The sequence below is a fragment of the Leucopleurus acutus genome (assembly GCF_964270905.1).
Source record: "Leucopleurus acutus genome assembly, chromosome: 1".
NCBI classification, from domain to species: domain Eukaryota; kingdom Metazoa; phylum Chordata; class Mammalia; order Artiodactyla; family Delphinidae; genus Leucopleurus; species Leucopleurus acutus.
In genome coordinates, this window is record NC_139142.1 from 1,638,000 (window position 1) to 1,657,228 (window position 19,229).

The 19,229-nt window shown below is 47.7% G+C and overlaps 1 protein-coding gene across 1 annotated transcript in view; it reads right to left on the bottom strand.

The window, feature by feature from the left end:
• Positions 1 to 2,228: 2,228 nt before the first annotated feature.
• COA8 (cytochrome c oxidase assembly factor 8) overlaps positions 2,229 to 19,229 on the bottom strand; it is a gene marked incomplete at its 5' end in the record, with an annotated part of 36,381 nt that continues 19,380 nt past the window's right edge. Inside the window, 4 exons of the mRNA XM_082848290.1 lie at positions 2,229 to 2,540; positions 5,412 to 5,502; positions 13,373 to 13,436; positions 14,152 to 14,349. Of these exons, the coding sequence (XP_082704416.1) occupies positions 2,435 to 2,540; positions 5,412 to 5,502; positions 13,373 to 13,436; positions 14,152 to 14,349 (459 nt within the window). The 3' untranslated portion in view covers positions 2,229 to 2,434. The remainder of the gene's footprint in view (positions 2,541 to 5,411; positions 5,503 to 13,372; positions 13,437 to 14,151; positions 14,350 to 19,229) is intronic.

A 19,229-nucleotide genomic window follows, 5' to 3' on the forward strand; every position in this document is an offset into this window, starting at 1 on the left:
TTCTGTCAGGTGTCATTGCGGCCAAGGAAGCCGAGGCCAGGAGATGGGCTTGGGTAGACCGGTCTGCTCGGGAAGGCTCCTCTGTGCAGGTCTGTCATAAAGACGCTCCCCTGGACCTCCCAGAGGCAGACTTTCCAATATGCTACTAGGGTTAAACAGGGAAAGAGGACTTCCCTGGTGGCATGGCGGTTAAGAATCCACCTGCCAGTGCAGGGGACACAGGTTTAAGCCCTGGTCTGGGAAGATCCCACATGCTGCAGAGCAACTACTGAGCCTGCACTCTAGAGCCCACGAGCCACAACTACTGAGCCCGTGTGCCACAGTTACTGAAGTCTGCGCACCTAGAGCCCGTGCTCCGCAACAAGAGAAGCCATCACAATGAGAAGCCCACGCACTGCAACGAAGAGTAGCCCTGCTCGCCGCAACTAGAGAAAGCCTGCGTGCAGCAACGAAGACCCAAAGCAGCCAAAAATAAATAAATAAAATAAATAAATATATTTTTTTAAAAAAAGGGAGGGCTTCCCTGGTGGTGCAGTGGTTAAGAATCCGCCTGCCAATGCAGGGGACACAGGCTTGATCTTTGGTCCAGGAAGATCCCGCATGCCGCGGAGCAACTAAGCCTGTGAGCCACAACAACTGAGCCTGTGCTCTAGAGCCCAGGAGCCACAACTACTGAGCCCACATGCCACAACTACTGAAGCCCGCGTGCCTAGAGCCCATGCTCCACAACAAGAGAAGCCATCGCAATGAGAAGCCCGCACACTGCAACAAAGAGTAACCCCTGCTCACCGCAACTAGAGAAAGCCCGCGCGCAGCAATGAAGACCCAATGCAGCCAGAAATAATAAATAAATAAAGTAAATACATTTAAAAAAAAAGAGCTAGAAGGACTTCCCCGGTGATCCAGTGGTAAAGAATCCTCCTTACAATGCAGGGAACGTGGGTTCGATCCCTGGTCTGGGAACTAAGATCCCACACGCTGCAGGGCACTGAGCTCTCGAGCCTCAACTAGAGCCTGCATGTTGCAAACTACAGAGCCCACATGCTCTGGAACCCATGCGCCATAACTAGAGAGAGAAAACCCGCATGCCACAACATGTGCCGCATCTAAGACCCGATGCAGCCAAAAATAAAATAATTAATTTTTAAAAAAAAGAATTAAAAGCTAGAGAACAGTTCATGCCTCCGGGCTCACTCATATGGAACCGGGGCCCAACCTGGTCCCCTAACTCTGCTGGCGTTCCTTTGCAGATGCAAACAGTGTCACATGTGCTGGTGACAGGCTGTGTTTAGCAGAGGCAGTGGCGTGACGCGTGAGATGGGGTTACTTCTGTGAAGCCTCGTGTCCCACGCTGCTTGGTGCATGCACTCCACTCCCTGGGGACCTCCATGGGCACCTGGGTTAACAGCCCACGGAGCTGATGGACCGCACGGTGTTCGCCAGGAACCACGGCGCTCAGTGGCGCCCAGCGCTCGGCTTTCCTCTGCAGCATCACCCTCGTCCATCCGCGTGGCCCTTAAGGGCCTGGGGTGGGGTGGGGGTGGGATGATGTGCTTCCTCTGGTCTCTGGAATTTCTCCTTGGAAATCATCTTCGGGGGCAGCAGATTATAAGCCACAGAAAAAATCCAGCCTTTCGACTCTACTGTCACATCCCGTTTTGGAATAAAAACTGCTTGCCAAGTGGCTTTTGGTAAAATCCAGATGTCTCATCTGTCCTCAGAGGACACCTTGTGCCCTGACTCTGAAGGCCACTTCCCCGCTGCTGAGGCAGGTCCCCCCACCCCTTCCCCGCCACGGCTCCAGGACACAGTACAAAGTGAGCCTCATCATTTTACAACCACGTAATCCTATTTCAAACAATGCTGATTTTATAAGAATTGAAGCAGAGGGACACGAGCCACAGCAAGCTGTCCCGGAAAACCTTGGAAACAGGCTCTGCCTCCCTGGAATAAATGGAGAGAAGTCCCCTGGGGCCTGTTGGAGGAGCTGCACCTGCTTCCGGGTCTGTGTCCGGACGCCTCCCAGGACAGCTGCGCTTCATCAGGGCCTGGACCCGGGGCCCTCCAATAACCAGGGCTCACTGGTCAGGTGAGGCTGTGGTAACACTCCAAAACATTCCTATCAGTAGAGTCAGATTTTTCAAGTGAAATTTTATTAGTATCTTTATATTGTTCTCTTTCAAACTGGTATAATTCAAAAACACAGAGAACAGGCGCACAGTGCTTGGGTTTTATTTAACATCACTTCCATGACCAAGAGCCAGCTTGGAATCCACAGTCAGGACGGAGCCACGTGGGCCACAGCGCACCAGGACCCGCGTCCTCCCAGCCTGCCCTGCACACACAGCTCTTAGAGCCCTCGTAAAACGAGCTCCTATAAGCAGCTGCTTCTCGTGGAAACTTAGACGCTGGGCGGGTGGGTCAGGGTGGGCTCCTAATTGCTGGTCTTCTTTCGTTTCAGTCTAAGCTTGTTCCAAATCCTCTCCAGGGCCACTTTTCCCATGAAGAAGGTGATGGCAAAATTACGCTTGTACCAGTCCCTGAAGAAGAACAGCACAAGCACACGTGACCCACGCTCAGGCATCCGACTGTCTCCTCTTCCACCCTTCCCCACCATCTCTGCCATTCCCCGCCCTCTTTAAAGCTAGACTGCCCGTAAAAGCCTGCCTGCCTTCCACCCGGATTTTCATCAGGCTGATGTGCCCAGGGCACCCCGACCCCGCTTTTCCCACTCCTGGAGGCTGCTGCAGCCTTCCTCAGTTTTTGCTAGAAGACACAGAAAGAGCTCTCGGAAGCCTTGGGGCCCCCAGAGCCCAGCGGCATTCTCTCGGAGACACAACTGTAGAGCGATGGGGGTGTAACCTCTCAGAAAAGGACTGGAGGCTCTGCAAGAACTCAGTGGGGACCCCCAGGCTTTGGCACCTTAATTGCATAAGAAGCACATGACAAAAGCACTCCATCTTGAGAAGCTAACTTATCGCAGGTGCCAACATCATCAAGTTTCATATCTTCTTTTTCTTGATGATCTGAACTTTTGGGTAACTTGTGTCCCGAAAGGGATATTCCAGAACTTCTCATACAAATACTGGGATGGAGTTACATGCTGTCATAGGCTCACTTGCCTGTGAATTACTCTACAGAACATGTCAGAACCTGCAAATTCACCACATTGTCAGCAGCTGAATGGGCAAAACTTGGCAAGTTTCCACAACGGAAAGCACACATTCCAGACTCTCAGTGCTGAGCCCTTGGAAGCTGAAATGCCAGCAAGTGCCAGTGCTTTGGGTCCAAATGAGCTAATGAGGGACATGGAACTGCTATTCCAGACTGGACTCAAACGGCTGACTGGATCTCAGCATAGAAGAATGGAGAATAACCAAGGGCTTGAGTGAAGCAGTAGCAAGAGGCAAAAATGCCCGTTTCCTGGAGCCTTTGCACAGCTGGACAGAAAACCCCTCTCCACACGAGAACGATCCTTACGTTTCTGTCCACTTCAATGATGCTATAAATGGGAAGCAATGCCCTAAATAAATAAAAAAGGCTTCCAGAAAAAAGAAAACTGGTACCGACCGAGATTAAAGTTCTTAGGCTACTAGGGAAAAGCCAGATTCCACTCCACCGACACAGGCAACCTGAACTGGGAGAGTGGAAAAGACAAACTAAGCTGTCCCCACTTCCGTAAGGAAAGCAGGGGCAGGAGGTGGTGCGGGCACAGAGGGGGAGCGCGCAGGCTCCACCGCTGTCCGACCCTCTCTCTACTCTGAGTGCCACACGGAAAACATCAAGCTTACCGGAGAGGAAGCAAGATGCAAACATGCCGTGTCCATGCCAGAAATCAAAGGTCCAGGGAAATCTAACTAATACTGGCTTGACTGAATAACTCAGCTAGCTCAGAGTGACACATGACAGCATTAGCAACAGACTCTGGACGCTGCAGGACTGGGCTTTATGCCTGAGTGTCACTCAAGAGCTCCTCCAGACTCGACGATCACCCCACTGTCTAGACCCTGCCCCACCCGCCCATCCGGCGTGGCCATTGCCCTATGAACGTCACAGCAAATCTCAAACGCCACGTCCTGTCGTCACACCTAGGAATACACATCACTATGTATTGTCAAAACCTTTTTTAAAAACACCTAACCACAATACCATCATTGTATCTGATAAAATGAACAATAACTTATCTATACTGTTCGGTTTTCTTTGACTGATTGTCAAAAATACCTTCTTATAGGTGGTTTGCCTGTATTAGGATCCAAACATTGTCTACACACTGCATGAAGCCTCTTTTATCCTATAATATTAGCTCCCCCGTGTAGAACCCACTGTCTACGCACTAGGGGTGCAAGCTGCTTTAGGGCTGCCATGCAAATAACTTTAAGCTGTCCTTTTTTTTTTTTTTTAATCCTAGTTACTGGTTGAAACTGGATCGTCTGTCTTGCAGAATTTCCAACATCTGGGACTGTATCTTCAGGCTACGATTTAAGCACGGTCTGTGACCTGCTCTCTCCACCCCCACAACACACCCTTTTATCTTGTTCCTGTAACCTGATATTAGACCCGGAGGCCTGCCAGACTGCAGTTCCCTTGTTTGGTGAGGACACCTCACAGAAGTGCAGGCAGGCCGCTGCCCCACTCCGCACAGTGCAAAGAGGAACCAGGGGTTCAGGTGCGATCAGCCCGACCCGTCCATTATGAAGTGCCCATCAGCCCTGCTGCCGAGCGGTTAGCAGCTGCGGGGTGATCAGGCCCAGATCTAACTCCAGCACTCCTGCGTCAGCTGTCATTCTTCTACCAAGAAAAATGCTCCTTCGTTTGGCTACCCTGGAATCCAGTCGGTGCAGGAAAGGCAGGAGAGGTGACTGTTCTTTGGAGGCGCTCCTTCACTAATGGATTTTCAGAACCATGGGCTGGCTGCCTAGCAATACCCCGCGGTGCCTGTGAGCCACTCAGTGTCATTATGATCGCAAAGACGTTAGTGTATTTGATAGATTTTTAATCCACAGCCGTCATTTTCTTTGTGTGGCTACAATGGCTTCGCCTCTGGCCTACGGGAGCCCCGCGAGTCGCCTTCTGTGCTGTTCTCACACGACCCCGCTGGGCTCCGAGCTTCCTCTCTTTCAAACACAAGATGTCTTGACTCCTCTCGTGCTGCTCCTGCCCCACACTGTGCTTCTCCATGGAGTCCAGGCTCCTTTCAGTGGGAAGTGCTGTGAACCCACTGTCTATGCACTAGGGGTGCAAGCTGCTTTAGGGCTGCCATGCAAGTAACTTGAAGCTGTCATTTTTATTTAAACGTGCAAACACTAAGCTGATAGCAACTTCTACCTTTAATATAAACACAAATGTTAAATTCAGATAGACAATATGGTTGTGATATTCAAACTTTCAGGAAAAAAGTAGACACCCACCTGTTATAATACATGTGCTTCTGAAAATTTTTACTTAAAAATTCCTTGTAAAAGTCAGCCATTTCTTCTGCATTCAATGTTGCTTTTTGACCTGAAAATTAATTTCAACTTAAACATTAAGACTTAAGGGGAAGGTTCTCCAAACAATTATTAGAGTTAACAAATGAGTTCAGCAGGGTTGCAGGATACAAGATCAATATACAAATATCAACTGTATTTCTATACACTTGCAATAAACAATCTGAAAACAAAATTAAGAAAACAATTTCATTTACAACAGCATCAAAAAGAATGAAAGACAGGATAAATTTAAGACAGGAAGTATAAGACTTACACACTAAAAACTACAAAACATAGAAGTGAAGGACCTAAATAAATGGAAAGACATCCCATGTTCATGGTTTCAAAGACCTAATACCATTAAGGTGGCAACACTCTCCCATAATGACATATAGATTCAACACAAACCCTACCAAAACCCCAGCTGGCTTTTTTTTTTTTTTTTTGCCCCAGAAATTGACAGGGAATTCCCTGGTGGTCCAGTGGTTAGGACTCTGCGCTCTCATTGCCGAAGGCCCAGGTTCAATCCCTGGTTGGGGAACTAATATCCCACAAGCTGCATGGTGTGGCCAAAAAAACCCAAAAAACAAACAAAAAAGAAATTGGTAAGTGGATCCTAACATTTATATAAAAATGCAAGGAAACCCAGTAGCCAAAGCAACCTTGGAAAAGGAAATCATAGTTGGAGGATTCACACTTCTTATATTCAAAACTTACTACAAAGCTACAGTAATCAAGACAGTGTGATACCAGCAGAAGAACAGGCTTACAGATCAATAGAACAAAGCTAAACCCAAACATTTATGGGCAAGTGATTTTCGACAAGGGTACCAAGACAGTTCAATGGGGACAAACAGTCTTTTCAACAAACGATGCTTAGGACAACTGGATATCTACATGTAAAAAAAAACCCAGCTGAATCCCATCTCACACCATAAACAAAAATAATCTAAAGACCTAAATGTAAGAGATAAAACTATACAATTCTTGGAAGAAACACGTGCAAATCTTCATCACCTTGAATTAAGCAATGCATTTTAGATATGACACCTAAAGCACAGGCAAACAAAGAAAAAAACAGATAAATTGGATTCATCCAAAAAAATTTTTTTTTAATTTTATTTATTTTATTTATTTATTTTTGGCTGTGTTGGGTCTTCACTGCTGCGCACAGGCTTTCTCTAGTTATGGCGAGTGGGGGCTACTCTTTGTTGTGGTGCGTGGGCTTCTCATTGCCCTGGCTTCTCTTGTTGCAGAGCACAGGCTCTAGGTGCACAGGCTTCAGTAGTTGTGGCACATGGGCTCAGCAGTTGTGGCCCACAGGCTTAGTTGCTCCGTGGCATGTGGGATCTTCCCGGACCAGGGATTGAACCCATGTCCTCTGGGTTGGCAGGCAGATTCTTAACCACTGCACCACGAGGAAAGTCCAGATTTCATCAAAATTTAAACTTTTTGTGCTTCAAAGAGCACTACTGAAAAAGTGAAAAGACAACCTATAGAATGGGAGAAAATATTTGCAAATCATCTAATACCGGTCTAATATCCGGAGTATGTAAAGAACTCTTACAACTCAACGATAAAAAGAGAAATAACCCGATTAAATCCTTTAAAATAACCCAATTTTAAAGGATTTGAATAAACATTTCTCCAAAGGAGATATAAAAATGGTAAATAATGGGCTTCCCTCGTGGTGCAGTGGTTGAGAGTCCACCTGCCAATGCAGGGTATGCGGGTTCATGCCCTGGTCCAGGAAGATCCCACATGCCGCGGAGCGGCTGGGCCTGTGAGCCATGGCCGCTGAGCCTGCGCGTCCGGAGCCTATGCTCCGCAACAGGAGAGGCCACAACAGTGAGAGGCCCGCGTACCGCAAAAAAAAAAAAAAAAAAAAGTGTGAATTTTACGGTACGTGAATTATATCTCAGTAAAGAAAAAGAGATTTAAGGGGGAAAAATACCTTCCTCTACCATTGGACCCTAATGGTTACAGTGTAACTAGTTTTCTTCACAATTGATATATACATAGGTGTGGGATGTGTTTCAGCACACACAGGCCAATGCTTTCTGAACTTTCTGGGTGGAGACTGTGAGCTACCAGTATATCAGCATAAGGAAAACGACGTGCTTCCTAAGTAGAATGCAGCCCGGGGCAGACAGCAGCCTAACCATGCCACTCCGCATCAGTGCGCACACACTGAACCCGCACACACTAGGTGCTGGTGGGGACTGGCGACACACACGGACTGACATGGTAGCCTCTGTGGTAGGAGATGCCAACCATGACGCCCACCCTCAGGGCTGCCCCTGCCCTCCACATCTCACGAGACTTGAAAGGCCACACAGGACAGGAACCACAGCCTGCCAAGCGGGCAGTAGGGCCCCTGTGACTCGGGATGGTACAGCAGGCCAGGGGCCAGCCTCAGGACACCCTGCAGCGGCTCAGGGGCGAAGGAATGAGACCACAGGGAGAGAGCCCTCTGGCTTAGAAGCCCCAAGCTCCAAACAGGCATCGCACCCAGGGTCCCTGCACTTGCAGAGCACCCCCATCCAGAGAGGCCCCCGCTCTGGCTCCCCCCGGGGTTAGTCCACTCTCCAGGACTCCAGACAGAGGCCATGTTTCCTGGCTGCAAAGCTGATGCTGACACTTCAACCACACCAGGATTTTTGGGAGACAGAGACAGAGCTGGGAAGGTAACCCCAGGGCACATTTTTACAGAAACAGGAGGGAAAGTGGCCAACCCTGAACTCACACAGCACAAAGGCAAACGCAGACCGCACAGTACAATCGTGGCTGTCCCCCACGAAGACAGAAGGGCCACCTCCCAGCCAGCCTGAGCAGGGCCCCACGAGTCACCTGGACCCCCAGCGCCTGAGTGAAGAGCAGTCGATTCCACGTGTCCTCACTCCTCTGACCTGGCCTCCTGCTGGCCCTCGAGACCTCCACCTGGAAGACCCTCTCCCAACCGCCCCCTATGCCCCCGCTCTGCGAAAACGCCACTCCTTCCCTCCCCCCGGCTTCTTTCTCCCCCGCGGTCGACACCCCGGGAGTGCAGAGTGCGTTCACTGAGCTGCTTGTCTGCTGGTCACCCTCCCGGCCCACGCAAGGAGGTCTGCTCCACAAAGGCGAGGCCGTGGCTCTGTCTCGTCCCCAGCTGGTCCCCAGGACTAGCCTGGGATGTGGCAGGTGTTCAATAAATACCTGGAATCAATCAAGGGGTGGATGCCGATCGGGGAAAGAGAGGGACAACCAGCTGGCTGCGGCGGGGAGGGAAGCCAAAGGCTCCCAGGGAAGGTGACAGCCAGCTAGGATTCCACAGGGCGGAGAAGGGGAGCAGCATGGGCAGAGCAAATGAAGGGTGTGGAGAGGCAGAGACACAGCTGAACAGAGCGAGGGAGGAGAGGGGCAGGCAGGGCTGGAGCGCGATGTGGGCGCCACAAACGGAGCTCTCGCTTCAGGGAGCGGGGCCAGCATGCTGGCCCCAGAGCACGGCGTCTCCTAAGCTGCAAGCAGGTTCCGCCGGTCCTCCAGCCGGCCTCCCCTGCCTCTCACACTGACGAGAGGAGCTGAGCAGGTGGGCCGTGTCCTCCTGGCCCCGCAGGCAGCGGTTCCACGGGCCGGGCTTCCGTCCCTCGCCGGCCCTGCGGCCGGGCTGTGGCTTCTCCGGGCTCCAGGACGCAGATCACAACAGCACACCTCATAAGGCTGCTCTGAGACAAACCGAGTCGCGGTCAGGGCGGCAGGTGGGACGGGCCTGGCACAGAGGGGCGCACTCGTCACCGCCGCTGGCAGAACAGCAGGCGCCCCAGGGTTCTAAGGACAGGTCGGGGTGCCACCTTCAGCTACTGGTCTAGTTTGGTGTCCTGCCCAAACGTTCCCAGGTGGCGCTCAGCGTAAAGCAGACGCACCATAAATGTCTGCTAAGTAATTCAGGTTCCACACCTGTCAGCACTGCAGTGTGACACTGAGCTTTAGTAATACTAAGAACGATAGGCAGGACAATCTAATCTATTACGCATTTACCGAAAGCCGAGTGGGTGCTTCTTAAATACCAGCTGACTTAAAGTAAATCCATCCTGATAGCACCCACTCCAGCTGCATAAACACTTCAGCAGTAAAAGAAACGAGGCAAGAACCCTCCCACAGCACTGCCTGCCTTACACGAGATTTAATCGGGGGCAGGCAGCGTTGACGTCATGGCATTCTACTTTTCGCACTTGAAATTAAGTCAATAATGTTCCTAGACTGCTGCAGAATATTCCAGTGAACATCCAGTGCGCAGTGGGCCACTGTAATCTGTAATCTGTAATCTGTAATCTGAAGTGGCCGGATATTGAGATACTTTCCACTGTTTGGCAATGAGAGACAATGCTGCAAGGAACAGAGTGAGGTCTTCCCATGTTTTCCCACAGGATGAATTCTTAGATATTCAGTGGCCATAATTTCCCCGCTTCTTGGCATATGCGTACTTCATGCAACTAAATCCTTCTGGAAAAGGAGCTGGGAAAACATCTTGAGTTCAGTAAGCATAAAACAAGGCCTAGGTGCTGTTTTAACACACACTGTGAAATTTAGTTTGAGGAGTTTTTTTCTTGTAGTCACATTATTCATCTGCAGGTGTTTTGCTATTTCTACAAAGTTGTTAAGGCTTTTCATAAAGTCCACACGCCTCTTCGTCTCTGCCACAAACGCCTCCCGCCACCTGCCGTTCACGTTTAATGTGTTTCCTGGACGTGGACCCCTTTGCCTGGCCCTCGGGTTTGCTGGGCACTGTCTGTGGAGCAGCCTCACTCCTTCAACAGAACCCCGCCTGGGCAGAGCCTCAGTCTGGCTACTTCCTTGGGCCTGGGAGGTATAAACTGAGGGGTGGGAAAAGCCTGTTTACAGCAACAGAAGGCTGAAGCAGTGGGGTAGAGAGGGGGTGAAACGAGAGGAGGGAGGATGTCCTGGGTTCCCTCTAGTGCCGGCGTCTGAGTGCAGGCCGTGCCTGGGCCCGGCTCTCCCCCGGTCCTGGGTCTGAGCCACTTCGTGTCCCCTCAGCAAACTCTCCTTTCCAGGAGGACAGATCAAAGGGAGTCCTGACTAATCCAGACATTGTCAGTTTTCACGTTCCTGAATCTTTCTACCTTTACTGTCAAGCTCAGGGAATCATCACTCCTCCAGATAATGGAGGGTCACTTTTATCATTAGACTTTCTACAACTAGGAGCGATGTACTTAACTTTTTACTCCATAAAGAACTGATTTTTAATAATTAACTTTTTCATCCGTTTGGAATACATTTGTATTACAGGGAGCATGAATCTAAATTTATCCTTTTGGGCCTAAAATAATTAGCTTCTCCAACATCATTTATTAAATGTAACTCCTCTTTCCTGGGTTCTGCGAGACCCCTGCACTCAGGTTTTACACATGCGTGCTCTGGCCCACGGGGGTGACACACCTGTGCCCCCGCCCCATTTCCATCACTGCAGCCTGGTAACTGTTTTAACAGCTGACAGAGCGGGCACCTCCCTTCATGAGTCCTTTCCTCAAGATACTCTTTCCTGTTTTCTTACCAAACTAATCTGAAACCTAATTAAGGCCCGTCTTTCAACACTCAGTAACGCCATCAGTAGGAACCCATGATACTCACAGAAGACAGCGGCCCCTGGGCCTCCCTGGGAACCCACTCTCCAGGTCAGGACCTAGGCCCCTCCACTTGCTCACTCTGTGACTTTGGTCAAACAACTTGCCCTCGGGATCCTCATCTACAAAATGGTAAAAGGAACAGCACCTACTTCATTGGTTCACCATGGGAACTAAAACAGAACATATGCACAAAGGGCACAGTCCTGAAGTCGGGGCTCTCATTCTGTGCTTCGTGATGAGAGCCTGTCCTCGTCTCGATGCCCCGGCCCCCGGCCTAAGGACGGTGCTACCTAAGAAAGTCTTCCCCTCACCCCACACTTGCCGGCTCAGCGGCCAGCCAATTGGGGGAGGATTCAATGGGAGTGTGTAAATGGGAGATAAAATGTCTTGGTTGTACCTGTTTGTGGTTTAGCTTTGTATTTAAAAAAGAAAAAGGAAGTAAACTTGAAAATTGTCTGTCACCATAAAAATAAAATTAAAATATTTACTGCCCCCCCCAAAAAACAAACAAAAAACAAACAAAAACTGATAGGACATAGCACCTTTTCCTGCTCACTCCTGCCCTCCCAGACCCTCAGCGGGGCCCGTGCAGCAGACAGCACACGACTGGGCCCAGCATGGGGCTAACTCCATCCTCCCCAGACCTCTATTCTAATGAGCCCAGGCAAGGCTACCACGAGCAGGTAGAGTCACAGTGCCTTAGCCCAACAAAGACCTGGCTTTGGGGGTCAACGATTTCAGATTTCCCATCAGAATGTTCTGACAGTAGACACCTGTTTAACCAACAGAACAAAATCTTATTCAGGCCAAACATCAACAGTGAGAGAAAATGATTAAAGGTTATTCTGAGCACTAGATTCTCCATCCAAAAGAAAGGACAGCACGGTAGGCAGAGGGAACTGAATGCAGTCTGCATCCCTGACACATGAAGCGCGCAGCCTGGGGAACAAGACACGAAACAGGTAAAACAAGTAAAACAGGCAGGGGCCGGGCAGGCCTCCAATCCAGAAGGAGGAGCACGGCTGTCACTCTGTCGTCACAGGAAATCGAAAAACCTAAGCTGAGTGGCAACTGTCAGAACTGCATTTGGGGTAGAACAGACTGGCTACACTGCAAAGAATGGATTTTAGGCATGAGTTGCTAAACTACAGCCTGTAGGCCAAATCTGGCCTACCAGCTGATTTTGTAAATACAGTTTTATTGGGACAAGTTCACGCCCATTAATTTACGTATTTTCTATGGCTGCTTTCACAGAACAACAGCAGAGCTGACCAGTTGAAGGAGAGACCCATATGGCCCAGAGAGACTAAACTATTTACTATCTAGCCCTTTACAGAAAGTCTAATGACCCCTGATTTAAAGACTGGGGGCCAGGGAACCAATTAGGAAGATACTGCAATAGGCAGAGAATTAAAGCCATGTTTAAAAGACAGGGAGTAGGGACTGCCCTGGTGGCGCAGTGGTTAAGAATCTGCCTGCCAATGCAGAGAACACAGGTTCAAGCCCTGGGCCAGGAAGATCCCACATGCCACCGAGCAACTAAGCCCATGTGCCACAACTACTGAGTCTACGTTCTAAATCCCGCAAGCCACAACTAGAGGAAGCCTGTGCACAGCAACAAAGACCCAACGCAGCCAAAAATAAATAAATAAAAATAAATTTATAAAAAAAAAAAAAGGACAGGGAGTAGCAAAGGTGTTGAGAAACACCTAAGAGGTAAATCTGGTGGAGAGATGAAGGATGAAGGGGTGGGGAGGGGTTTCCAGGATGACTCTGCAGTTTCCGGCTCAGGGCCAGTGGGACCATGAACTGCCATCAGGAAGCAGGGAAGAGAAGCCAGGGCAGAAGAGACAGAGGCTGCTGAAGCCATGGGACCTCGGATATAAGCCCAAAGGTCAGAAAGAGGTCATCGATCAGAATGACCCAAAATGACGAGAGGGCTGACCTCACCCAAAGACAGGAGAGGGAGCGGGAGGAGGACAGATGTGCGTCCCACCGAGGACACGGCCTCAGAGCGCCTGCCCCTGGAGCCATGGCCTGCCCCCTGAGCTTCTCTACTTCATTCAACATCCTTTCTTTTTCGTTTCTTTTTTTTGGGCTGTGCCGAGAGGCACACGGGATCCAGTTCCCTGACCAGGGGTGGAACCTGTGCCCCATGCAGTGGGAGTGTGGGTCTTAACCGCTGGACGGCCAGGGAGGCCCTAATACTCTTTCTTCACACCTTCTCGTATAGTTACTCAAACAAAACCAGTGTTGGCAGAAAAAGAACTCACTCACCTGATTCAGCTCTCAGTTCCAGGCCTTTGGCTTTTAGTCTTGAGTCAATAAATTTTTCTTTTTCCTAAAATAAGACAGCTATCAGAATTCCCTTTCTTCATCTTTCCGTTTTTCCTTGGCTAGGACACAGCTCTCAGTGTTCTGGAGAAATCTGGATGTGGATTTCCTGAGAAGTGGCCCATCTCAAAGCCTGTTTTAAACCATCTGAGCTTAGTTAAAAGTTTCATGCTTGAAATAGGATTTGAAAATGAGATATTTAATAACCTTTGGGAGGCACTGTTTGTTTATAAATCCACAGAATAAGATAAATGCAGCTCCATTTGACTTAGCCTGCCCAAATGGATAAACATGTATCGCCTAAGTCTTTCTTCTGGATTAGAATATTTACACTCCTTTCTCGTAGTTTATTTATGAGTATGCTGTTAAGAATCCTGAATTCTCAGGAAGAATGACAACACATCCCAGACACCCATAATTTCATAAACACACACACACAAGCGTATATACATGTGGAACCTGCAGTTCTGGTTCTGGCTCTGCTACTCTCTTTACTTCCTTGAACGTCTCAAGATCTGTGATTCTGTGAATGATCAATATTTCTTCTTTACAGTTACATACTGATTTTAAAATTCTACGCATATATACACACATACGTATGTATGGCGCGGAGGCAATGAGATGCTGCCAAATAACTGAAAGGCAAAGCAGATGCTAAAGATTTAGCACCCCCAAGTGGCCAACTGTATTATTTCTCATTCTGACCCGAAACCTAAACTTACCTTAAGAAAAGTCAAATTCTGGTTTGCCCAGAACTGTTGGTTCCATTCTTGTGTTTCTTGTCTTAATTCTCTTAACTTTTGTTCCAATGGTGATTCATTTTCAGGGATGTAGAAGTGAACAGGTCGAAGGTTTGAATATTTATCTGGGGGTCCTATCCAATCATGGCAAGATTTTCTTGGAGGGCAGAATCTTGAGACCTTTAACAAAACGCATGGCGTTACTATACAACTTAACGAATCTCTAGTATTATAAAATGAACAGTCCAGATTTATTAAAGACCCTTGTCAGCTTCCTCTTTTTAAGACTATGTGCCAGGGAATATCCAAATTAAAAGAACTATAATAAATAGCATTCACATTAATACTACACCAAACATGTTCAGCAATGGTGCTGGAATAATTCAACATCCTAAGGCGGAAAAAGAATGTCAACCTGTGCTTTGTATCATATACAAAAATTAACGCAAAATGGATCAAAGACGTAAAATGTAAAATCTAAAACTATAAAACTTCTAAAACAGTAAAAATTCTACAAGCTTGGATTAGGCAAAGATTTCTTACGTACAACACCAAAAGCACAATCCACAAAATAAGAAATAGATGAACTGGACTACACCAAAGTTAAACTCTTCTGTTCTCCTAAAGACTCTCTTAAGAAAATGAAAAGACAAGCCACAGACTGGGAGAAAATACATGCAAATCTGTAAAAGGACTTGTTTCTAGAATATATATAGACTTTTCAAAACTCCATAATAAGAAAACACACAACCCAATATAAAACTGGGCAAAATATTTAAATAAAAGTTTCCGAATAAGATATATAGATGACAAATAAAAGCACATAAAAATTGCTCAACATTGGGCTTCCCTGGTGGCGCAGCGGTTGGGGGTCCGTCTGTCGATGCAGGGGACGCAGGTTCATGTCCCGGTCCGGGAAGATCCCACATGCTGCGGAGCGGCTGGGCCTGTGAACCATGGCCGCTGAGCCTACGCGTCCGGAGCCTGTGCTCCGCAACGGGAGAGGCCACAACAGTGAGAGGCCCGCGTACCACAAAAAAAAAAAAAAAAGGCTCAACATCGTTAGTCATTAGAGAATGCAAATCAAAACCACAATGAGATATCACTATACACCTATTAATATGGCTAAAAAAAAATCTGCCAAAACAAGTGCTGTCAAGGACATAAAACAATCGAGTTCTTAAATATTGCTCATGGCAATGCAAAATGATACAACCACTTGGGAAAAAAGTCAGCAGTCCGTTATAAAATTAAACACACACCTAACATACAACCCAGCAGCCCCTTCCCAGGTTATTTATCCAAGATGCATGAGTACACATGTTCGCACAAAAACCTGGATATGACTGTTTAAAGTGGCTTTATGTATAACTGCCAAAATCTGGAATTAGCTGAAATACCCTTCCACTGATGAACAGAAAAACACAGCACGGCATATACATGTGACGGACACTACTCGACAACAGAGGAGACTACAGGTAACACAGATGAATCTCAAAGGCACTATGCGGATTGAAGAGGCCACACCAAAGAGGTTGCACACTGGATGGTTCTATTCCCAAGACATCCTGGAAAAGACACGTGCTGGGGTAGGGGAAGGGGGTGACTACAAAGGAATTTTCTGGGGTGGTGAAAGTGATTGATACCTTGAATTGTGGCGTACATGTCTGCCAGGAGTGAATTTTACTATATATGAACTGGACTTCAATAAACCTGATATTAAAATAAAGAGATCAGCTGAGTAATTAAAAGACTATCCATTTGTCTGTTAAAAGATCAATGTAACCACAGTCCATGGGGGGAAATAACATTCAGTTTGGAAATCTCTTATACCCTATTTTTCAAAAAGAAAGCTCTACCTATAATGGAAAATGTATAACTAAATCACTTTGCTGTACACCCGAAGGTAACACAACACTGTAAATTAACTGTCCTCCGATTTTAAAAAAGCAAAAGCTCTACTGAGCACGACGTCTACCTCCGGAACATCGGAGTGCCTCCCGCCAGTCCTCCCTCCAGAAACAACCAGAAAACTACTCAGCAGCACAGAGGAGTGAGCCACTGACAGGTGGAACACGGACAGATCTCAAAACAACATACAGAGCGAAAGAGCCAGGCACCAAAGAGGACGTTCTATGTGATTCCACTTATGTGACACTCTAGAAAAAGTAATCAGATCAATGGTAGCCCAGAGTGAGGGGTGGAGGGGATTGGAGTGATGTTCTAGATCTTATTGGGGTGGTGATGGCACAGATTTACACATTTGTCACAACTCATCAAACTCGAAATGGGTGCACTCATTTTACTATATATAAATTACACCTCAATAAAGTCAATTAAAAGAGTGGTAAAACTTACAAAGATACAAAATTACTATATTGAACACAATTAACAGTTCTTCTGCATTTAGAAGGCCCTTCATTTAGGATACTTCAGTACTTCACTATCACCACTATAAGCTGCAACTTCCAAGGAACTAAAAATAGAGATGCAGGGTTTGCAAAGTTTAAGATAAAGCAGCTCTTCTTCTATCAGTAAGCAGCTTACTTATAATTTCATTTGAAAAACGTAGCTTTAATAGCTAATCATTTCACAAATTAATGCAGATAACCAGGTGCAGCTGCGTGTTTTGCAATGGCTCACGTGGCAGGAGCACCATGGGAGGAAAGGAGAGGTCAAGCAGAAGCTCAGCTTGGTGTACAATCCTCAGCGTTCCTCTCCCTGGTGTGGGTCTGACCATCTTCTGGTCCCTGGACTCAACCCTGGACAATTAGAGTAAAGAACCAAGTGGAGACTGAGAAAGGAAACCAAGTCACTCTTCAGGAAACACAGTCAGTTAGTTTTCGCTTTGACGGCTGCCGCTAAGCATGACCAACCTACACCGAGCATCCCAAGAACTTGGCATTAACTGAAGGAGACTGCTAGATGCAGCACTACCCGTCGGCCCTCTCCTTGTCTTGGATGCTATGACCTTCCTAAGTCTTCTAAATTCCCAGGCAGTTTAAAAATAGGAAGAATTTAAAACATGACAAAGATAGCAGCGGGTTTGGTCGGGAAGTGGGTTACAAAGCTCGGTGTGGCCACCTAGCGAGGATAGTTCAGACCACAGAACACCTGAGGAGGTTACATCAGCTCTGCCATCACCGCTCAGAGTTCAGCAGGTCAAGTTATATTACAAAATATGCAGGGACATCCACTCATGCAAAAAGCTTCTCCTTACACCTGAGAGCACAGAGTTTCTGAGTTATAACACATTATAGCTCTGCCTTTAGGACAACACTGGCATTTATAATATTTTATTAAAAATCTGTGGCATGTTCAGCTCAGCATTAGAATGCTTACTATTTGGGGACTTCCCTGGTGGTCCAGTGGTTAAGACTCCACGCTCCCAATGCAGGGGGCCTGGGTTCGATCCCAGGTTCAATCCCTGGAACTAAGATCCCACATACCTCAACTAAGCGCCACAACCAGAGGAGCCCGAGGGCCGCAACAAAGACCCAGCGCAGCCAAAAATAAATAAATAATGCTTTTAAAAAAAGGAATGCTTACTATTTAGAAAATCATTTTGAGTCTAGAATAAGTGAATGAGCAGGAAATGTTGAAAAGTACATATGATTCCCTCAGACTCTCAAAACATTTCTAGATAAGTATCTTTTAAACAAAATTTCAAAATTTTAAGGACCCTTGACAGATTAGGTAAAAGCAAACAGCATTTTTTTTTTTTTTTTTTGCGGTACGCAGGCCTCTCACTGTTGTGGCCTCTCCCGTTGCGGAGCACAGGCTCCGGATGCGCAGGCTCAGCGGCCATGGCTCACGGGCCCAGCCGCTCCGCGGCATGTGGGATCTTCCCAGACCGGGGCACGAACCCGTATCCCCTGCATCGGCAGGCGGACTCTCAACCACTGCGCCACCAGGGAAGCCCAGAATACAGCATTTGACTGGGGAGAAAAAAAGACTGATAGAGGCCTTCCCTGGTGGCGCAGTGGTTAAGAATCCACCTGCCAATGCAGGGGACACGGGTTCGACCCTGGTCCGGGAAGATCCCACGTATCACGGAGCACCTAGCCCGTGAGCCACAACTATTGAGCCTGGGCTCTAGAGCCTGTGAGTCACAACTACCGAGCCCACGAGCCACAACTACTGAAGCCCGCACGCCTAGAGCCCATGCTCCGCAACGAGAAGCCACCGCAATGAGAAGCCCACGCACCACAACAAAGAGTAGCCCCCGCTCACCGCAACTAGAGAAAAGCCTGCGCGCAGCAACAAAGACCCAACACAGCCAAAAAAAAAAAAAAAATTGATAGAAAATGTCCAATCACTAAAAAGAACCTACGTAGTAATGAGTTAAAGATTTGGTGACAAGTAGAATATGCCCTAAAATTCACTCAAATTTACACATCAGTAATGGAGCTTAAGAAGCTGGAGGAGGTCCCAGGGGAATGCAAGGAAGGGTCCTTCAGGCCTGTTCTGGGGGGACATGACCACTCTGAGGGGGTGGAGAGGAAGAGCCATTCTCTGAGGCTGTGGCGGTATGGGGGCTGCAGGGACAGAGGAACGGGAGAAGGCCTGGGGACAGCGTTGAGGAACCAGTGGATGGAGCCGCCCCCCGGGCAGTGGTGTGCCCTTAAATGTTTAATATGGCTGGGGGACGCATGTGGTTATAACTTCACTGATATAAGGATGTGCAGCACACACTTTACAAATAATAATAAAACATACGATACCTTTCCTCATAAATTTTACATAGCCGATTGATTCTCACAAACTGCTTTCATTAATTTTTAACAACTTTAGTGATATATAATTCACATACTACAGGGACTTCCCTGGTGGCGCAGTGGCTAAGACTCCGCACTCCCAATGCAGGGGTCTGGGTTTGATCCCTGGTCAGGGAACTAGATCCCACATGCCGCAACTAAGACCCTACATAGCCAAATAAATAAATATTTTTTTAAAAAACAGTATTACTATAAAATTAACCCTTTTAATGTATACAATTCAGTGTTTTTAGCATGTTCACAGAGCTGGGCAACTATTATTACTAATTCCGGAACATTTTC